General features: G+C 39.2%; 1 protein-coding gene and 1 pseudogene across 1 annotated transcript; both read left to right on the plus strand.

The window, feature by feature from the left end:
- Positions 1-7,162: 7,162 nt before the first annotated feature.
- PTCHD3 (patched domain containing 3) lies at positions 7,163-21,533 on the plus strand. The gene is made up of 5 exons (XM_023511478.1): positions 7,163-8,368; positions 9,530-9,651; positions 17,022-17,167; positions 20,592-20,762; positions 21,484-21,533. The coding sequence occupies exons 1-5, from the start codon at positions 7,163-7,165 to the stop codon at positions 21,531-21,533; spliced, it is 1,695 nt and encodes a 564-aa protein (XP_023367246.1).
- LOC111724138 lies at positions 15,377-15,506 on the plus strand (annotated as a pseudogene).
- Positions 21,534-22,614: the final 1,081 nt, after the last annotated feature.

Here is a 22,614-nt window from a genome sequence, read left to right on the forward strand (position 1 = left end):
AGCTATAAAAAAGATGGAGACTTTGGTTTTCCTATTTTTAGTAGTGACGGGATCTCTCTCTCACCGCCTCACCTTCCCAAAGTGCTAGGATTACAGGTGTGAGCCACCACACCAGCCTATTTCTTTGTTTATAATCTCGACCTCATATTTGCCTTTACTCCCTGACTAAAACATCCAATAAAATATCGTTTAAAAAAATAAAAAGCTAAGAGCAGTCATTATTGCCTTTTCCCCAACTTTATAGGAAACATGCTCAATACTTCATCAATAAGAATAATGACTACCTGGAATTTTTTAATAGAGGTCTTTCATCACATCAAGGGAGCTTCTTTCTACTCCTAGTCCAACTCAGATGTTGTATCACAAGTAAGTATGAATTTGCAATAACTCTGATATCAAAAGCCAAGAAAGGTGTTACAAGAAAAGAGGGGAGTACTTGGAAGGCGATCATAGTGATATTCAACAATGAGGTATGTAGTACTTTTTCCAGGATGAGTTTGTGAACTTAATTGTCAGACCTCATCACTTCTTTGTTGTTTCCTCCTGAATTGGTAGAATTCTGCAGTGAATCCATCTGGGCCTGGAGTTTTCTTTCTGGAAATATTGTTTTTTCAGATTTTTTTAAAATACATATAAGGCTGTTCAGATATTTTATTTCTTCTTGGGTCAATTCTAGTATATTTTCTCCTGTAAGAAATTTGGTCATAGGTGTTGCCTGTGGCTCAGTGAGGAGGGTGTGGGCCCCATATACCAAGGATGGAGGGTTCAGACCTGGCCCCTGCCAAACTGTAATAAAAAAATAGCCAGGCCTTGTGGCAGGTGCCTGTGGTCCCAGCCACTCGGGAGGCTGAGGCAAGAGAATTGCCCAAGCCCAAGAGCTGGAGGTTGCTGTGAGCTATGATGCCACAGCACTCTACCAAGGGCAACAAAGTGAGATTCTGGAGGTTTCTGTGAGCTATGATGACATAGCACTCTACCGAGGGCAACAAAGTGAGACTCTATCTCCAAAAAAGAAAAAAAGAAATTTAGTCATTTCAACTATGTGGTCAATTAATTGTTTTCATATCATCATTTTAATGTCTTTAATAGTGTCTCTTCTTAATTTTATGATACACATAGTTTGCATCATATTACTTTTATTTCAATCAGTGTAGACAAAGGCTTGTCAAGTATATTAAATTTTTCAAAGAGTCAACTTTTGGTTTTATTGATTTTTTTCCACTGGATAATTCACTGATATGTGCTTGCGTATGTGTGTTTTGGTTTGGGGGTTTTGTGTTTATTTGAGACGAGGTCTTGCTCTTCTGTCTAGGGTGGAATGGTGCATAGCTCACTGCAGCCTTGAACTCCTGAGCTCAAGCAGTCCTCTACCCTCAGCCTCCCCAGCAGCTGGGACTAGAGGTGCTCACCACCACACCTGGCTAATATTTCTATTTTTATTTTTTAGAGGTTGGGGTCTCAATTTCCTGGGATTATCCTGAACCCCTGGGCTTAAGCAATCCTCTGCTTTGACCTCCCAAAGTGCTGGGACCACAGACGTGAGCCACTGCGCCCAGCTGCTCTTATGTTTATATCTTCCCATCTTGTACTTAACTTTGGATTTAGTTTTCTCTGCTTTTTTCTATCTTTATAGGGTGGTAGCTTAAATTACTGATTTTAAACCTTTCCACTTTTCTAAGATAGGTTTTAAAGCTATAAATTTCTTTCTAAGCATTGCTTTAGCTCCATCCCCAAATTTTGAAATAACAGGCATTCATTATTCATCTCAAAATACAGTAGAACCTCCACAGTTAGCTACCTCCCTACACTGACCACCTCATTAAGTTGACCTAATTTTCATAGATTGGACATGCACCACATGTACGTATCAGTGCAGTAGGCCTAATTCCTTATGTTGGCCACCTCTGTATGTTGACCAGTTTTTTATAGACCCTCAGGTGTTCAACTTACAGAGGTTCTACTGTACATATTTCTTATTTATTCTGTTATGAATATGTGTTTGTGTGTATATACTTGTAACAAAATAAGGCAAAAAATACTCCTAACAATTACAGTCTTAGTTTCTGCAACTAGTCATATGTTTGCAGGTGGTATTTATGATTACCTTCTTCCACTACCCATTCCATACCATGTTCCCTTTGCCCTCAGCAAGCACCTCAGCTAATTGTGGTTCTTTGCATGGTGGGATAATTCAACCCTTTATTCCAGAAGGGTTTGTTTGAGCCATTAGTAGTTTTGCCTGAATTGAGTTGTAGTTTTCCATTGTCTTTAATCACACAGCAGTACAGAACTAAGAAGCACCCTATAAGATCTGCTGTATTCTGGACATGCTCTTCCTTATCTCCCGATATACTGGCAGCCCAATTTCTCCTTGGTAATCAGGATCGAGCACTCCAGCCAGTACGATAACTTCCCTTTTTGCCTATTAATTCAGGTAGCTGCTATTGGAATCACCACCTGGTTAAGTTTGTACCCTAAGTAGAGGCAGTTCTGATGACTTTCACTTGGCCTTTCCATAATGCCCTCACTCCACAGGTCATGGAACCAATGTAGAGATTCTTCTAGTTGCTGAGTATATCTTTTCCAATTATGCATTCTGGAACTGGGGGAATAACCGTGGATGGGTCCTGTGACTGGGAGATGAATCTGAACTAAAACTCTATTTTTCACCTAACCTCCATAAGCCCCAGCTATGACTGGCAGACCACAGTGATATTTTGGGTCTCTGAAATTTGGGGTCCTATCAGCTCAGAGATAGTGTCCGGTTATGCCCCCTAAATATGATTTTTTTTTCCTTTTCTCAAATTCAGTCACCTTAATAAAAGACGTAAGTCTCTTCAGGGAAGGATATGGGAAAGAGTTACAGTACAAATTTCCAGCAGGATACTGAGGTCCTTCATTAAGGAGACTCAACCTCCTCTTCATCTAAAACAGCAGTTCTCAACCTGTGACAGGAACCATATTAAAGGGTCACGGCATTAGGAAGGTTGAGAACCACTGATCTAAAGGAATCCTAGGTCTGGAACCTGGCTCAAGGCCCGAAATAGTTACCAAGAACACATCTATTTTAATTATTCAAGTTAAACTTGTACACCTGAGTAGAATTTTTTTGCTATACAAGTCAAGTAAAAAGTTAGTGGACTGTCCATCTATTTAAAGCCATAGGTTTTAAGTCAGAATATTCTGATTATTGCTTTGATTCTGCTGTCCATTATGGTAACCACACTCATCTCATTTTGGCAATGACACCTGTAACCCCAGGATTCAATTGTCCCCATTGCATTTAGGATCCCAATTCAGTAGCAGAAGTTCCCATTTTGTTTTTGGCTTACAGACAGGGTAACCATAGAGCTTTTCAAGAATACTGGGCTTCCTTTGCAAATTTAATTCTCTAAGATTTGGTGAAAGATGCATCCTCTGAACCTTCTCAGGTGGATGAGCAAGTCTTGCATAATAAATCAACTCTAACATACCAATTTCCCTAAGACTTTGGATACCTTTTTCTACAGGATGACAAGGCAGTTCTAGCATTTCAGTTTCATTTAGTGTGAGCCATTTGGGGTTCATTTTCAGCCACTCAACCAACCTATTAAAGCCCTTTCTAACACTTTGAGCTGCAACATTAAACCTAGAATCTCTGTTTAGCAGATCCATGTCAGTAAATTCAGCTTTCTCCAACTTTATATTCTTTCTATCATTATCCTACACCCTTAATACCCATCCTCACAAACAGTCTATCTGTGTAAATTGAAATTTTTTCTATCTGTATAAATTGGAAAAATCATGTGACTCTTTTGGTGTATATAACATAATTCCTCATGGGTCACAGTTTGTACCGAAGCCATTAAGAATAGCTGGGACTTAGATCTAGGTATAAGTCTAGGGAAGCAAAGGGAGTGCCTGGGATAATATCTCAGGATAATCAGAGTATCTTTCAAGGCAACAGATTCTTTAGGAAAATCAGGGTTAACCTCCCCAGACAGGGTGAAAGGGCTGCTTACATTAGTAAAGAAAAAACTCAGCAGAATTTAGGGGTTTGAAGACTCCAGTGAACTTCATCACGATGTTCGCTTATGTCCTCATTCTAATTTTCAGGTCCTCATTCTTTCCCAACTTTAACTTTAATAGAAAACATCCTGCAATGTTGGAAATTCAACTTCCATCATAATTCGGCCATCACAGAATGAGACTTTGGATTTGGTTTTCAGAAATCTCAGTCTTATGCATACTGGAGACAAAGGTTTCCTTAAAGGCCGATATTGAAACATTCAGTTGATTTAGGCAGAACTTGAGCTGGGAATTTGAAGCTCTGAGGTCATCCTTTTCTTATTCCATTTTCTCCAGTGCAGTTAGGAACAACCAGTCAACTATATTTTTCTTTTTTTTCTTTATCTTACTTATACATGTGTATATTAGGTTTCCACTTTTGCCTTCACAGAATTAAAAAGGCTAAATTTAATGACAAGAACAATGCTTAACATAAGGCCTGAGAAGAAAAACCTCATAAAGAACAAATGAAGATAAATACATTCAGAAATCAGATGATTGCTGCAACAAAATATTAAGCAATAATAATAGTAATAATGCAAAGAAAGTAACATTCACATTGTCAGATGGGAGTATGTCTATTATAGAATACTTTGATCAGTTAACTTATTATTATTATTTTGTTTTTTCCAAAGTATCAAAAAAATAGACAACTAATATTTATAAATGAAAGTAAAAGATAATTTCAAAAAAACAGATCATGCCAAATCTTATAGACAATAGAAAAAGAAATACTTCAGAATCATTCTACTTAATTTGGATACACCTGATATTAAAATTGGAGAAAATATATTATTATAAAGGGGAAATTACAAATATATTTCACTTAGAAATGAGGATGCAATATGATAAATAACATATTAATATGTTGAATTAAAAATTAATGTTTAAGTAATGTACTTTGGTCAAAATTAAATACAATTTATAGGAGAATTAGTCACTATTTTCTTTCTTTTTCTTTTTTCCTTGCCCACACCCCCTCCTTCCTTCTCTGTCTGGGCTCCCCTTCCCCCATGCCCCACCATGTCATTAATTGTCATTAATTGTCTTCATATCAAAGTTCAATACATAGGATTCTTACTTCTTTATTCCTGTGATGCTTCACTAAGAATAATGTGTTCCACCTCCATCCAGGTTAGTACAAATGTTATAAAATCTCCATTATTTTTGATGGCTGAATAATATTCCATGGTATACATATATCACAGCTTGCCAATCCATTCCTGGGTTGAAGGACATTTAGGCTGTTTCCTCATCTTAGCAATTGTAAATTGGGCTGCAACAAACAGCCTAGTACAAGTATCTTTATAATAAAAGGGTTTTTTTCCTTCTGGATAGATGCCCAGTAATGGGATTGCAGGATCAAATGGGAGGTCTAGGTTGAGTTCTTTAAGGTTTCTCCATACTTCCTTCCAAAACAGTTGTATTAGTTTGCAGTCCCATCAGCAGTGCAAAGGCATTCCACACTCTCCACATCCGCGCCAGCATCTGCACTTTTGAGATTTTGTGATATAGGCCATTCTCACTGGGGTTAGATGATATCTCAGGGTGGTTTTAATTTGCATTTCTGTAATAATTAGGGATGATGAGCATTTTTTCATATGCTTAGTAGCCATTCGTCTTTAGAGAAGATTCTTTTCATCTCTCTAACCAGTCAACTATATTATAGTAGTTAGTTTAACTAGTATGTTAAATATATACTATATTTAGTCATAGTTAAATATATGACTACATCAAATATGTAGTCATCCAGAACCTCGCCTTAGTAAGTATGTGATGAAGGGTATCTGGTGGTGATAGTCTGTATATCTGCTGCCACATCACATCATGGTCTATCAGAGCCCTTCTTACTGAGTGATTTAAATATAATCAGACTAGAGAAGCAATTCCAGAAAACCTAGACTCAATTAATAAAACTCAACCTTAAGAATCCATTCCCCTAGGCTAGAATAACCCTTGGTTGCAAAATACATATCAACCAGGGTCTTGCAGAGAAACAGAACCAACAGCATGGTGCTCTATATTCTCTTTATATCTACTTATCTATCTATCATATTTCAAGGAATTGGCTTACACAGTTGTGGAGGCTAACAAGACCAGTATTTGGAAGGCAGGCCAGTAGGCTGGAAATTCTTGGTCAGAGCTGATGTCACAGTCTTAAGACAGAATGTTTTCTTTTTCTAAGAAACCCTGTGCTTTGCTCTTCAGTTATTTCAAATGACTGGATGAGGCCACCCACATTATGAAGCCGAAGTACTTTATTTAAACCAAACTGATTATAGATGTTAATAACATTTTCAGGATATCTTCACAGCAGCATCCAGATAAGTATTTGATTAAATGACTGAGTACCCAGCCAAACCGGCCCCCCAAAACAACCATCACACATGGATGCTATCTTCTTCACTTCATTCAGAGTATCATTCTTAGAGAAACATTTTATAAGAGGAAACTAATAAAGCAAGTCATTCTAGTTGATTATCTTGAGTGCTTTGCCAAATCAAAGGAGATGCTGCAAAATAATAGGTCTTTTCATTACATTTCATTCATTGCAGAATATAAATTTGTCCAGAAGAATGAGATTTTTAAAAAAACGTTAGAGGGCTTTTTTTCCATTCTACTTCTTTTCACAAGGAGAATGCATGTCCTGAACGTTAGTAGTCAGAGAACGAAAATAATAACCACGTCGAATTTAACAGGTTCACAAAAAGCCTTAAGTGAAACTGCTACTGGGTGAACCCAAGAAAGGTAAAGGCCGCCTCTCCGGATACGTGTATTTTGTCATTTGTGTGTATACCTGTGACCCAGCCAGATTCTCCGCAGAAATTTTGAGTCCTGAAGGCAAGCTCGAATTTGATGGCCTTGGTGAAGTGTTTCCTGCATTCACTGAACTCCTGGGAGGCACGCCACAGATTTCGGGCTAGTGAGACCGAGGGCCAAACCACGTGCTCCCCAACGATGCCTCGGGCCTGAGGGCGCGAGCAGCCGGAGCTCAAACAGACTTCCTCGGAATTTCTCCAGGAAACCGTCGGGTGGGGTGGACATGGAAGCTCCGTCCAGCCCCTACTTTTTATCCCAGCATCCCAAGTGAGAACGTCGCCTGTGCTTCCCAGAAATGAGCCTCAGTCCCTCCAAGGTTGAGCAGGCGGAGCTGGAGAGGCGGAAGGTGGCGGGGGGCCCCGAGTCTGAGGCGAAGTCTGAGTCAAAAGTGCGGGTTGGTGAGAGCGCCGCGTCCATGGCCGCGGTGCCGGATCTGAAACGGGAATCCGTGTTGAGTCGGGCTTTGGAGCAGCTCCCAGCACACCAGCTGCTGCTCGACCCAACAGCGCCGATGTCGCGGGCATCGCAGCTGTCCCAGCCGTCAGAGTCACCCGCGCAGCTGTCGCAGCCGTCAGAGCCACAGGTTCAGTCCTCCCAGCTGGAGCAGCCGTCCCAGCCACCCGCGCAGCCGTCGCAGCTATCGCAGCTGTTGCAGCCAGAGGCGCTGGTGTCGCAGCCCGCAGAAAGGAGCGTCTTACCCCTGCCCAGGCTGGAGGTCCCGCGCCGCAGGGGCCACTGGCCGAGCTCCAGCCGCTGGCACACTGACTGCCTGGAGGCGCCGCTCTCCCGAGCCTTCGGACGGCTGGGCTGGGAAGTGGGCGCGCACCCCTGGCTCTTCCTGCTGTTGCCCATGCTGCTGACGGCCGCGCTCGGCACCGGCTTGTACTACCTGCCGGTGGGAAAAGATGAAGATCTGGAGGAGCAGTACACGCCGATTGGGGGCCCGGCCAAGGCGGAGAGGAGCTTTGTACGGGAACATTTCACCACCAACGACTCGTACAGCTTCTTTCACTCCAGGATAAGCTCCGAGGCCAATTTCGCTTCCCTTCTGGTGGTCTCCGACTCCGACACGCTCCTGGAACAAGACATCTTGGAAGAAGTGACGAGGCTGGACGAACAGGTGCAGTCTCTGAGTGTGCAGGTGAACGGGAGCCGGTGCGGGTACGAGGACGTGTGCGCCAAGTACAAGAACTCGTGCGTGCCCCCCAACCCGCTCCTCTACGCCTGGCAGAACAACAAGGCGCTCAACCTGTCAGCTATCACCTTCCCCAACTACGACCACGAAGGCCACCCCCTCTTCCTGACCGGCTTCTTCGGAGGAAACGAGCTGGGGAAGAGGATAGGGAAGAACCACGTACTCCAGGAGGCCAAAGCCTTGCGGCTGCTGTACTTCCTCAAAACCGAGGTGCTGGAGGACCGGCTGAAGAGCAGGGAATGGCTGACTCATTTCCTGAACCAAATTAACACAATTAAGAAAAATCTGAACTTGAAGAAGACCGAGGTACTTGGCGGGTTAGGGTTTACAGGGAGGCCAAGAGAAGGGGGGGGGGGTAGGAATGCTCACGACGGCCCTCCCCGACTAGGTGGTGGTACTTAATCTGACTTTCTTAAATTAGCACCGAAGGCTGCCACACATCACGGACCCTCGGGAATATTCTAGTCCATAACACAAATCCTGTACCCACCAAGTTGATCTGTTCGGTACCAGATACTGATCTTAACGTTTAATTTTGGGGTTTGGTTTCCTAATCAGATTCTGGCACTTGGAAATTTTTACTTTTACTTAGTCTTCACTAGTTTTGGGGAGCCTCATAAAATTTGTTTGGAGTTCATTGGGATGAAAAAAACAAACTAGCTTAGCATTGTCAAGTGAGCTGTAGATAAAGCATCTAGCTGAGTGTGAGAAACATACTTCCTCTTCAGTAACCTTTGGGTAAGAATATTTACAAATACCAGCCTGGTGGAAGTTAAATGCCACCTGGAAAAGACCAGGCTTCCTTGAAATGATACTTACGCAATTAAACTAGTAAAAGAGATGCCAGGAGCAGTGGCTCATGCCTATAATCCTAGCACTCTGGGAGGCTGAGTCGTGTGGATTGCCTGAGCTAATGAGTTCAAGACCACCCTGAGCAAGAGCGAGACCCTTTCTCTAAAAAACCCGGGCTTTGTGGCAGGCACCTGTAGCCCCAGCTACTGGGGAGGCTAAGGCAAGAGAATCACTTGAGCCCAAGAGTTGGAGGTTGCTGTGAGCTGTGACACCAGGGTACTCCACCAAGGGCAATAAAGTGAGTCTGTCTCAAAAAAAGAAAAAAAAAAGTAAAATTTAGAGAAATTTAGAAATCTAATAAAAATTTAGAGAAAGCTACAATTTCTGCCATTATTAATGAGGACAAGATTTCATAGTTTTTTTAATATAAAATTCAGATTCTGCATATTCAGGAATTATAAACTTTGGATTTTGAGAGAAACTTTGGAAAGTGCACCATAGATTTGTGGGAAGAAGCATGTCTGCATTATCTTCTTTATTCTAAAATCATAATCCATGTATTTTGACCTTTTATTGAATTGTCATGTCTCAATAAGATAGTGTTTCAATAGCATTTGTACTCACACATGAATACTGGAATTATAAATTATTTACCTGAGTATATTTTCGTGGCAGGTGGTCTACTTTACATCACTTTCTAGACAACTGGAATTTCAGGCAACTTCTATGACAGTGATCCCTTTGTTTCACTTGGCATACGTTCTAATCATACTATTTGCAGTCATATCATGCTTCAGGTAAAATGATTTGATTAGTTGTTTAATCTCATACTTTGTAAGAAATATTGTGGTAAAATATATATTATTATGCAACATAAAACATGCCAGTATAGCCATTCTGAAGTATACAATTCAGTGACATTACATTCACATTCTGTACAACTATCACAAGTGGGTTTTTTTGTTTTGTTTTGTTTGAGACAGAGTCTCACTCTGTCACCCCTGGTAGACTGCCCCTGGCATCATAGCTCACAGCAACCTCAAACTCCTGGGCTCAAGCAATCTTCCTGCCTCAGCCTACCTAATAGCTGGGACTACAGGCACCTGCCATAACACCCATCTGTTTTCTTTCTTTCTTTCTTTCTTTTTTTTTTTTTTTTAGTGTCATAGGGTCTTGCTCTTGCTTAGGCTGCTGGTCTTGAACTCCTGAGCTCTAGTGATCCTCCTGCTTTGGCTTCCCAGAGTGCTAGGTTTACAGGCATGAGCCACCAGCCACAACTGTTTCCAAATATTTCCCATCACCCCAAATGGAAACTCTGTCACCACTTCACAATGGCTCCCCATTGCCCTCCCACAAGTCCCAGTTAACCTTTACTCCACTCCATGAATTTGCCTATTCTCCTGATGTCATATACGTAGAGTCATACATTTGTCCTTTTGTGATTAGCTTATTGCACTCAGCATAATGTTTTCAAGGCCTATGGCATATATCAGAACTTCATTCCTTTCTTACAGCTGAATAATACTGAGTCCTCCAACTTTGTTTTCTTTTCAAAACTATTTTGGTCATCCAAGATGCCTCAAAATTCCATATGAATTTAAATGTTGACTTCTCTCTTTCTGGGGGGGGGGGTAAGATTGTTGGAATTTTGACAGAAATTGTGCCAAAGTTGTAGAGAGTTTTGAGTAAGACTGGATGTTTTAGCAATACGTAGTATTGAATCTTCCTACCCATGAACTAAGGATCTTTCCATTTATTTAGGTCTTCTTTAGTTTCTTTTACCAATGTTTGGTAGTTTTCAGTGTGTAAGTCCTTCGCCATCTTGGTTAAATTCATTACTAGGCATTGTACTCTATCAGAGCTATTTAAACGGAATGGCTTTCTTAATTTCCTTTTTAGATAGTTCAGTGCACACCTATAGAAACAGCTGATTTTTGTGTGTTGGCCTCCTTTCCTGTAGCTTTGTGGAATTTGTGTATTAACTCTAGTCATTTCCTTGTGGATTTGGGAGGATTTTAATCTAGAGGTTCACATTATCCACGAAAGGGGATAGTTATGTTTCTTCCTTTCAAATTCAGATGCCTTTTGCTTCTGTTTCTTACTGCTCTGGCTGGCACTTCCAGTACAATGTTGAACATCAATGGTCAACATAGGCATCTTTGTCTTGTTCCTGATGTTAAAGGAAAAGCTTTCAGTATTTCACCTATGAGTATGATGATGATTTTATGATTTTCATAAATGCCCTTATCATTTTGAAGAATTTCCCTTTTTTGCTTAGTTTTTGAATTTTTATCATGAGCATCTATTGAGATGATCATGTGTTTCATTGCTGTCCTTTGTTCTGTTAATGTGGTGTGTTCCATTGATTGATTATCCCCCATTGAACCACAAGATTTTCCCTGTTATTTTTCTGGGATAAATCCCACTCAGCTATGGGATATAATCCTTTAATATGCTACTGAGTTGGATTTGCTAGTATTTGTTAAGGACTTTTCCCTCTATATTCATAAGAAATACTGGTTTGTCATTTCTTGCAGGTAGCGAGGACAGTTGTGTACTATCAGTAGAATAGACTGTTTCTTCCCTTTTTTCAGTTGATAACGTTTACCCACGTGTCAAATACTCATGCTCATTTGTCTCATCTCCAAGTGATAGGGAGATCTTTGGGCTTCAGGTTCTTGAATGCACATGGCTTTGCTGATTTGTCAATCAACAAGGGCTTTAGTTTCTATCCAGTTGAGCTAGGACAAAGAACTCTGAAACATTCTTTGGAAAGTTTTTCACATTCACATTTGTTACCCCATCAGTCATAGCCTTGAAAAAGAGTCTGCACCAGTCAAAGATAAAGATATTGTCATCTTTGAAGCCTCTGGTTAACTCTGGGAACTTTTTTTTTTTTTTTTTGCGGTAGTCTACCTCTGTCACTCTAGGTAGAGTACCGTGGTGTCATCATAGTTCACAGCAACCTCAAACTCCTAGGCTCAAGCGATCCTCTTGCCTTAGCCTCCAGAGCAGCTGGGACTACAGGCACCTGCCATCATGCCAGGCTAGTTTTGCTATTTTTAGTAGAGATGGGGTCTTACTCTTGCTCAGGCTGGTGTCCAACTCCAGAGCTCAAGCAATCCTCCTGCCTCAGCCTCCCAGAGTGCTAGGATTACAGACATAATCCACCACCGCCAGCCAAGTCTGGACCTTTTTAATGAACTCTTTCACAACTTCTACTGGAATTTCATTGGATTCACCACACAAGACTTTGTGGGCAATCTCATGCTGCAGTTAAATTTCTCAAGCCAACCACTTGTTGCTAGGAAATCTGCCATCCAAATTCCTGCATGCATTTCTTAGCAACTTCTTGAATCATCAGCCTGGAGATTCAGGTGTTAACTGCCCTCATTTGTTTGAACCAGCTCATTGTGTCTTCGTTGACATCACTGAGGGAAGTTTTCCTCCTTTCGTGCTATAGGTCTCTGCTTTCTTAACCATATCTCTCCAAGTACTCACGTTTATGTTTTTGGATGTTGCTAACTGTATCTTCTAACACCAAAATGTTCCATCATCTTCCTGTGGCTGTTACTTTCCAGAAGTGAAGATCAACTTTTTCTCAGCATCTTTGAGTTCTTTCCTTTGGGCCATCATGTCTCAATTAACTAGAAAATTTTTCAGTAACTGTAGGATGCACCTACAATTCAGACCAGTCCATCACATTGGAAAAGTCTTTCACATGATAAACAAAAAGACATTAAGCCTGATACAACACATGGTAGTAATAAAACATGATAAAAGGCTTGGTGCCTGTGGCTCAAGTGGCTAGGACACCAGCCACATACACTGGAGCTGGCAGGTTCAAATCCAGCCTGGGCCTGCCAAACAACAATGACAACTACAATCAAAAAACAGCAGGGCATTGAGGCAGGTGCTTGTAGTCCCAGCTACTTGGGAGGCTGAGGCAAGAGAATCGCTTAAGCCCAAGAGTCTAAGGTTATGGTGAGCTATGATGTCACAGCACTCTACCAAGGACAACATAGTGAGACGCTGTCTCAAAAAAAAAAAAACATGAAAAATGAATTTATACTAATACAACCAAGGGGCAAAGCCCAATCTTCCACCCCTTGGTGTAGAGTGAACTCAACTAGTCAAGTTATCAATGGTAAATTAATATATCTGGTCTGTGAAAATTAGGTCAGCTTATGGAGGTTGTCAATGTAGGGAGATGGATAACTATGGAGGTTCTACTATATTTTCTTAGTGAGAATTATGGACTGAGACACTTCTTTGAATTTTGTTTTCCTTCTTTTTTCTAGTTCCACAACATATTATTGATTTTAGATCTTTTTTCTTTTTAATGTACCTTTTACAGTTATAAATTTCCCTCCGAATACTGTTGTCACTGTTTCCCATAATTTCTGGTATGTTGTATGTTCATTTTCATTAGTCACTAAGTATTTTCTAATGTCCACTGTGATTTCTTCTTTGGCCATTGGTTAATAGCGTATTGTTTAATTTTGTGTTATGTTTCAATTTTCTAGTTTTCCTTCTAATATTAACTTCATTCTATTGTTTGAGTTCTCAAGATCAGAAACTAAAATGTGAAAGATATCAACAATCAATAGAATTTAGATGGAGAAGGAACCCCACAAATTATGTTATTATTCTAATTATTCTACAGTCACCCAGAGAGCCCTTGTCGGGGTCCCTTCATGGTCACCACTTACGGGACTAGCCAGGTCTCCGGCCCCCTGCTTATCTAGGTTCTAGACAAGGACTGCTATGCTGTCACCTGGCTCAGAAACAATTTCTCTTAGCTGCCTGAGGGCTATCTACTTTACTAGAAGGGAGAGAGAGAGAAAAAGTCTTTGAGGGAGTAAAGCAGTCTTTGTGCCTTACCTTGCAAGTAAGATGTAGAACTCTCACCAAACATTATACATCATTTTTTTTCAAGTGTAATAGTTTCTAATGCAGCCTATCTCTGCTAAGTAAATAGAATCCAGAAATTGCCCATTTTGCTACCAGTGATGCCCAAATCTGCCTGCACAGTGGGGTCATATGAGGACAGTTTAAGATATATATGTATGCAGTTTTTGCAGGTTCATTACAAACCTACTGAATCAGAACCTGCGTGTGCTGTGTCCCAGGTGACCTAAGGTTCTAAGACTCTCCATCAGTGATTCTGATAAACTGCTTAAACTGAAAGTCCTTTCTGAGGACTGGGATATCTGCAAATGTATTCATCAAATTTCTTACAGTGTTCTTTCAAGTCTTTCTTTCCCTTGTCTCTTGAACATTAATATGTTATTTAAAGAAAGTCAACATTACCTCCTTCATGTTTACATGGATGGAGCTGGAGAATATTCTTCTTAGCAAAGTGTCTCAAGAATGGAAGAAAAAGTATCCAATGTACTCAACCTTATTATGAAACAATTTTAGCCCAAAAATATAGGGAGAGGGAGGGGAGAGAAGGGAGGGCAATTGATGGGATTACATCTATGGTTTATCCTATGGGGGTACATGTGAGTCTTTCTAAATGTAGAATATAAATGTCTTAACACAATAACTAAGAAAATGACATGAAGGCTATCTTAACCAGTTAGATGAAAGTGTTCCAAACTGCATATAGAAACAACACACTGTACGTCATGATAGTATTAATGTACACAGCTATGATTTAATAAAAAATAATAAATAATAAAGTCAACACAGTAGCTAGTCAAAGTAAAGTTACCATAACCAATAAAATACTTCACTCCCTATCCCTTGAAAATTTCACCTAAAAAATCCAATAACTGAAAAAGAATGTCATATGTAGCTTTTTAATCTATTGAATTTTTTATTTCAAATTAACATGAAGGTACAAATGTTTACGTTACACTGCTTTCAGTTCTAAGGTAAAGTTCAAGTTGTAGTGGAGCTGTTCACTCAGGGGGTGTGCTGAACACCCTCACATTGTGCACATTAGGTGAGATCCTGCCAATTGCTCTCCCTCCTCCTCATTCCTCCTCCCTCCCGCTTGCTAGACTATATTTGTGTTTTATCTTTCATATGGGTATGTAGTTGTTTATACATTGGTTTCATGTTAGTACTGAATACACTGGATATCCTTGTTCCATTCTTGAGATGTCTTACTAAGAAGAATGTGTTTCAACTCCATCCAATAGATGAGCTTGAACTTCACTCATTTTTCTGGCTTCAAAATTCCATCCTTGTTACTTTCTTACCTTGAACTCTATAAATCATTATTGTTTTAAGAAAGTGTTACAATAAAACTGTATTATGTCAAAGGAATTTGCTTTCTCCCTGGAAAATGTGTTTGTGTGTTGCTTTGAGGCAGATCATCTTGCCTGCAGATCATATTCCTAGTGTTTTGAAATCAGTGACTCCAATTCTTCAGTTGTGTTTCCTAAACTCCACTTCCAAACTTAGTTTCTCTTTCCCAGTAAAGTATCCAGTCATTTGTTAGAAGCAATTTATAATGAATAAAATCTAGAACTAGAGGTTTGTTGCCAACATTTTAAAATGTAATCATCAAGCTTTGTGCAGTGGCAGTTTCGTACCCAATGAGGTTTATCCAAGGCGTGATTATTGCTAATTAAAATGTAATTGTCATGATTGTTGGAGAGGCAAAAACATGGAAAATTTTTAAATGTTTTGTACAAGCTGGGCATGGTGGCTCACACCTGTAATCCTAACACTCTAGTGACAATGAGGTGAGTGGATTTCTTGAGCTCAGGAGTTTGAGACCAGCCTGAGCAAGAGCAAGCCCCCATCTCCACTAAAAATAGAAAAACTAGCCAGGCACTGTGACAGGTCCCTGTAGTCCCAGCTACTTGGGAGGCTGAGGCAAGAGGATAGCCTGAGTCCAAGAGTTTGAGGTTGCTGTGAGCTACGATGACGCTATGGCATTCTACCCAGGGCAACAGAGTGAGACTATCTCAATAAATAAATAAATAAAATGTTTTGTATATATTCCCATTTCTGTTGGTCTCACAAGGAAACAATCATAGGTTGGGGCATTCAAATGTAATGTATTTCCTTGTTTTCTTTTCCAAGTTACTAGCGATTTCCACAGAACCCTCTCCACCAGTAGAAAGGAATCCTGAAAATTATTTTAAAGACTTTTCATAGTCTTTATGAACCATAGCACACATTGAACTAGCTTTGAAATACGGCAACTATTTGGTATTGTGTTGACGGCTATATGGAGTTCGGCATCAGTAAAACTTAACTAGATATGTTGTTATATTCCTTTTTTTTTGAGACAGAGCCTCAAGCTATCACCCTGGGTAGAGTGCCGTGGCATCATAGCTCACAGCAACCTCCAACTCCTGGGCTCAAGCGAGTCTCCTGCCTCAGCCTCCCAAGTAGCTGGGACTAAAGGCACCTGCCACAACACCTGGCCATTTTTTGGTTGCAGCCATCATTGTTGTTTGGTGGGCCTGGGCTGGGGATTCGAACCCGCCACCTTAGGTGTATGTGGCTGGCACCTTAGCCACTTGAGCCACAGGTGCTGAGCCATGTTGTTATATTCCATTCACATTATTCTGAAGATAAGAGTGGGCACAACCACCTGCAGTGTTTTAGTAATTCTTTGTGGTTCTGAAATGCTCATCAGGGAATTAGTGCTTGACTAGTTGCATGAGAATTACCTCAGAGTTTAGAGTTTTTCTAAGTAGATTCTCAACTTTTCTTTTTCTTTTTTTTTTTTTTAGAGACAGAGTCTCATTTTGTTGCCCTCACCCTTAGTAGAGTGCTGTGCTGTCACTCACAGCAATCTCCAGCTCTTGGTCTTAGGCGATTCTCTTGCCTCAGCCTCCCGAGTAGCTGGGACTATAGGCAACCACCACAACACCCGGCTATTTTTTTGTTGCAGGTTGGCTGGGGCCGGGGTCGAACCTGCCACCCTCTGTATATGGGGCTAGCACCCTATTCACTGAGCCACGGGCGCCGCCTCTAGATTCTCAACTTTTCCATTCCTCTTTTTTTTTTTTTTTTTTTTCAGTTGGTTTGGGATAGATAGTACTTGAGAATTAAAGATCTTCAACAGATAAGTGTGAAAATTATGGCTCCAGGGGTTTCTTAATAGGTGTACAAGGCAAGAATACTATGAACTGATGGACTTTCAGTCGAGACACTACCACCAAAAATTCCATGATTTTTCCCTCCAAATTTATAGGTTTAACTGTGCTCAAAACAAAATGTGGACTGCAATCTTTGGAGTGGTTTCTGCTTTCTTGGCAGTGGTGAGTGGCTTTGGCCTGCTGTTGCACATGGGGGTGCCATTTGTGATCATAGTTGCAAATTCACCATTTCTTATTCTAGGTAAGTAAAACAAAACCTAAATCTACATGTCATGCTTAAGGGAATGTGGGGTAAATAAAAGAAAGAATTATATTTAGGTGACTCTACAGAACCCAAATGGGGTGACTAAAAATTGGAAAATTATGTTTAATTGTGTATCTTTAGAGGTTGAAAACTCTAGTACCCCGTATTGAAAGACAGTGGATGTGAATAGCAGTTCACACAAAAAACAAAGTACAAGTCACTGAAAATGTGGTCATATATCAAGGGCTCTGAGAAATGCATAATTGGGCAATTTTGTCTTTGTGCAAACATTGTAGAATGTTCTTACACAAACCTAGATGTTATAGCCGACCATACATCTGGGCTATATGGGCTAGCCTGTTGCTCCCAGGCTATAAACTGGTACGGCATGTGCTCTAAGTGAGTGAATAGTGTGTGAATGTTAAGGCCTAGGAAATTAATGTATATTACTATAGACTTTATAATAAACACTATATACTTAGGCTACACTAAATTTATTTAATATCTTCCTTTCTTCAACAATAAATTAACCTTAGCATACTATAATGTTTTTACTTGATGAACTTTTTTTTTTTTTTCTGCAGTTTTTAGCCGGGGCTGGGTTTGATCTTGCCAACCTCTGGCATATGGGGCCCGCGCTCTACTCCTTTGAGCCACAAGCGCCAGCCTAAACTTTTTGACTCTTAGTTTAAAACACTTAGTTTAAAACACAAATACACTGGACAACTGTTCAAAAATACTTTCTTTATATCCTTGTGCTACAAGCTTTTCTCTACTTTTAATGGGTTTTTTTTAAAAAATAACTTTTTAAACTTTTTGTTAAAAACTGAGTCACAAACACACACATTAGCCTAGGCCTGCCCAGGGTCAAGATCACAAGAGTAATGAGTTGTGCTATGATGTTATAAGGGCTGTGACATCCATAGGTGATAGAAATTTTTCAGCTCCATCATATGGAACTACCAAAATATAGGTAGTCTATTATGGACCAGAACATGCTTATATGGTACATAACAATGTAAGAAAAAAAAGCTGACCTTCCAATTAATCAAGAGGTGTAAATTAAGTAAGAAGTGAGACATCTTTCTTAAGACTAGCAAGATTGAACATTTTTGGAAGGTTACATGCAAATGAATACTCATGGTCTGTTGTGGGAACATGTGAATTAATTAGTGCACACTTCTTTTTGCCCAAGTTTGCAAAAAATCAAGACTTAAAACTTTGTCCTAATAATTGGACAAGTACTCAAAAGTTGAATAAGTATGTTCATTTCAGTGTGATTTAGAATAGGAAAATATTGTCAACAACCTAATCCTACATCAATATGGGACTGGTCTAATCAAATAGAGCATATTAAAAGATGAGAATTATGTTAAAACTTTTAAAAGAGGTAGATATTCAATGTTATATGAGAATTTCTGGTTATAAAACAAGAATGTTTGAAATAGATTGTTATATGTGTATATTTGTTAGAACAAATTCTGGATGGATATACATCAAAATGTCACTGAGGATTATCCCTAAAAGGTAGAATCAGAGTTGTTTTCAATTGTTCTATTTTCAGTAATTTCAGATGTATCTTATAAATAAGCCTCAGAAAACAAAGGTGTTTGTATTTTAGAAAGTGAACACCTTGGAAGAAATAACATTTGGTTTTCTTGAGGAGATAGCATGTGAGTTGTGTGCTGGATATCAGTTTATTTATTCTAGCTTTTCGGGCATACCTCCTTCATTCACACTCACATGTAATCATTCAGTGACCCACAGCCACAAAAACTACAGTTAAAGTATACATAACTGATTTAATAAAACCTTTTTTGTATACCTTATGTATATGCAGGAGTATGGGTGTGTGCGTGTACGTCCATGCATATGTACAGTGTATGTATGTGTATATGTGATTTCAGCAACTTTAAGCAAGGAATGTGTGAAGACAATTTCTGAACAAAGTTCTATAAATATTAACATTAGTTTTTAAATACCCAAAAAATGTTGATGAGCTTATTCTTGGTCTCTTAGTACTTCTGATTCTGCCCTTTTGTCCAGCTGAACGTAAGTGGGATGCTCAGAGCTGGCAGCAATGGGGTGCCACAGTGCAGTTTTTGACAGGCTATCTAGATTTGTACTGATTGGGATCTTTCTACCTTGATCAGACCCACAAAACATGTGAACTAGAGGCAAGGTTGCAATTTCTAGTATTTGGCCAACTTGAGCATGTAATCTGTGGAGAAGAAATTGAAATTAAGATCAACATTTCAGTTCTAAGAACTGATTTCATATCAATATATGTAGAAACACAGGTGTAGATGGATGGAAGTAGTGTCAACTCTAGTACAAAGCTGGGAGGTGAAATTCATCAGCAACATGCTCATGCTACCCTTTCTAGTCTCCTTTTTTGTAACCCTCCTTTCCCACTCTACAATGACTTGAAAGTCCTCAAATGTTCTCTATTCCACACCAATCTGAAATGTCAGTAAGCAAAGAATTAATTACCTAGTAGGTACTGATATGTAAAGAACTCTTAAGATTTACTTTGGTACATATTTCTGATATTAGGAGTACTTGAATTGTAATGAAATAATGCCTTAACTTGGGCAAGTGAAGTTTCAATAATAGCATTCTAGGTATCAAAAACAGACTAGTAGAAAAATTTTTAGTAGAAAAACCACATTTGTGCATGCACCTGTGTGTATGTCTAAAAATATGTGTGCCTCTCCAATCATACCACATGGCCAGATGCTAAATGCAGAATACATAAATCCAGCTTATATTGTTACATGACAGAATGCTGGCTGGATGTGTGTGGACATTAGCATTAAATACCTTAGGAGAGAAAATGATCTCTCAAACAATCTAATGGAACAAAAGATACATTGCTAATGTTGCTTCAACTAATACCCAACTGGCCAGGTTCCCTGATCTCCTCATTAAAACACGGTCTAAGTCAGTGGTTCTCAACCTATGGGTCGCAACCCCTTTGGGGGTCGAATGACCCTTTCACAGGGGTCACCTATCAGATATTTACATTACGATTCAGAATAGTAGCAAACTTACAGTTATGAAGTAGCAGTGAAAATAATTTTATGGTTGGGGGTCACCACAACATGAGGAACTGTATTAAAAGGTCGCAGCATTAAGAAGGTTGAGAACCACTGGTTTAAGTGAAGACTAGGAGTATATTGTGCTACGTGCAAATAATAAGAATATATATATACAAAGCAAAAACTTATTATAGAGGAAGGAGTGATGACTTCTGTTGTGAATTCAGAGCCAACCAGAGAGCATCATGGAGAAGGTAGTATCTAAGCAGAGATTGGGCAAAATAAATAAGACCTTAATAGAAAAAAAAAATGGTTTGAATCAACTGTGTAATTGTTAATGGATATTAATGAGTAATGAAGAGTCTGTTTCTTTTTCACAGGTGTTGGAGTCGATGACATGTTTATCATGATTTCTGCCTGGCAGAAGACCAACCTCACGGAAAACATACGAGAGCGTATGTCCAATGTCTTCTCAAGGGTGGCAGTGTCCATTACAATCACCACACTCACCAACGTCCTGGCCTTCTATACAGGGATAATGAGCTCTTTCAGGTCCGTACAATACTTCTGCATCTATACAGGAACGACCCTATTATTTTGTTATTTCTATAACATCACCTGTTTTGGAGCATTTATGGCCCTGGATGGTATAAGAGAAGAAGTCTGCCTACGCTGGTTGAAAAAGTCAGAGACTCTTGACCAAAAATATTCCTTATTTAAAAAGTTCTGTTTCCCATTTGGTTCTTTTGTAGATGAAGACGGAACTGAAATCCATCCAATGAATTTGTTCTTTAGAGACTATTTTGGCCCTTTTCTCACAACCACTGAGTCCAAGTTTTTTGTAGTGCTGATATACATTTTGTACATCTCAAGTAGTATATATGGGTGTTTCCAAGTGCAGGAAGGTTTAGACCTTCGAAATCTGGCAAGTGATGATTCCTACATCACACCGTATTTTAATGTAGAGGAACAATATTTTTCAGAGTATGGTCCCAGGGTTATGGTTGTTGTTACTAAAAGTATTAACTACTGGGATAAACATGTTAGGCAAAAATTGGAAACATGCATGACAGATTTTGAGAGCAATGACTATGTAGATAGAGATCTTACAGAGTTTTGGTTAAACGCATATGTGCCATACTTAGAAGGTAACGGACAAGATCCTAATGATAAAAATGCTTTTATAAATGGTATTTCTGGTTTTTTAACAGCTTTTCCAGGTTTTACATATGATATTAATATTTCACCATCAAATGAAATCACTTCTTCCCGGGGCTTCATTCAGACTACGCATGTTTCTTCCTCAAACAATAAGAAGATAATGTTAGCCCAAATACGAGGCATAGCTGAAAAGTGTGAAGTTCCCCTAATAGTGTATAACCACGCATTCATATATTTTGATCAGTATGCTGCAATATTAGAAAACACTGTTCGAAATGTCATGGTTGCATCAACAGCTATGTTCATTGTTTCCTTATTGTTAATTCCTCATCCAATGTGTTCCTTGTGGGTAACTTTTGCTATTGCTTCTGTGATTGTAGGAGTAACAGGTTACATGGCATTCTGGAATGTCAATCTTGATTCCATATCCATGATTAATCTTGTCATTTGTATAGGGTTTTCTTTTGATTTTTCTGCACATATTTCTTATGCATTTGTTTCCAGTACCCAGCCCACGGCAAATGAAAAATCAATTGAGGCATTGTACCTGCTAGGCTACCCAGTGTTACAAAGTGCAGTTTCAACAATAATAGGGGTATGTGTTTTATCCGCAGCTAAAGCATACATCTTCAGGACATTTTTTAAGATTATGTTTCTCGTTATGGTATTTGGGGCTGCTCATGGCCTAATTTTTATTCCGGTATTCTTAACCCTTTTTTGAAGGTTTGTTGAATATACACAACAAATCAAAGATCAATTATAGAATTTCTGATTGCCCCAATCTAATATGATAAAAAAAATGCACATTAAGAATAGTCAATAAACTTAAAACAAAGGCATGACTTGGAAATCCCATTTTAAAATGTTATTCAAAATATCCTGAGAAAAATTAATTAGTCTTATATTAAAATATCTTTACTAAATTAGGAAGTGTCGTCATCTTTATTATAGTCTCTACAATCAAGTATAAAGTATACTCCAGTTATTTTTTACCCTTTAGTTCATTAGAAGTTTATGCCTGAGACTTAACTATTTTATATATTATTGATACTACAAATGGAATATTATTTTCTGTACTTCCTACATGCATTATTATGTGAAAATGCAACTTATTTATTCTCCCAGTCAGAGGCCTTCTATGCATTTTCTTAATAGTATATTTTGACAAACAGATGGTTTTAAAGTTTATAAATCTAGTCTCTCACTTTTTCTTTGTTTGTTTATGCTATGTTCTTTGAAGTA

The sequence above is a fragment of the Otolemur garnettii genome, unplaced genomic scaffold, assembly GCF_000181295.1.
Source record: "Otolemur garnettii isolate 467f Iridium unplaced genomic scaffold, OtoGar3 scaffold00019, whole genome shotgun sequence".
Taxonomy (NCBI): Eukaryota; Metazoa; Chordata; class Mammalia; order Primates; family Galagidae; genus Otolemur; species Otolemur garnettii.

Excerpts from the sequence above, each read along its gene's own strand:
- PTCHD3 (XM_023511478.1), top strand. The coding sequence starts at position 7,163 with ATGAGCCTCAGTCCCTCCAAGGTTGAGCAGGCGGAGCTGGAGAGGCGG. Across the intron at positions 17,168-20,591 it reads TTCACCATTTCTTATTCTAG|GTGTTGGAGTCGATGACATG; the intron begins GTAAGTAAAACA and ends TCTTTTTCACAG. Across the intron at positions 20,763-21,483 it reads AGGGATAATGAGCTCTTTCA|GGGCTTCATTCAGACTACGC; the intron begins GGTCCGTACAAT and ends CACTTCTTCCCG.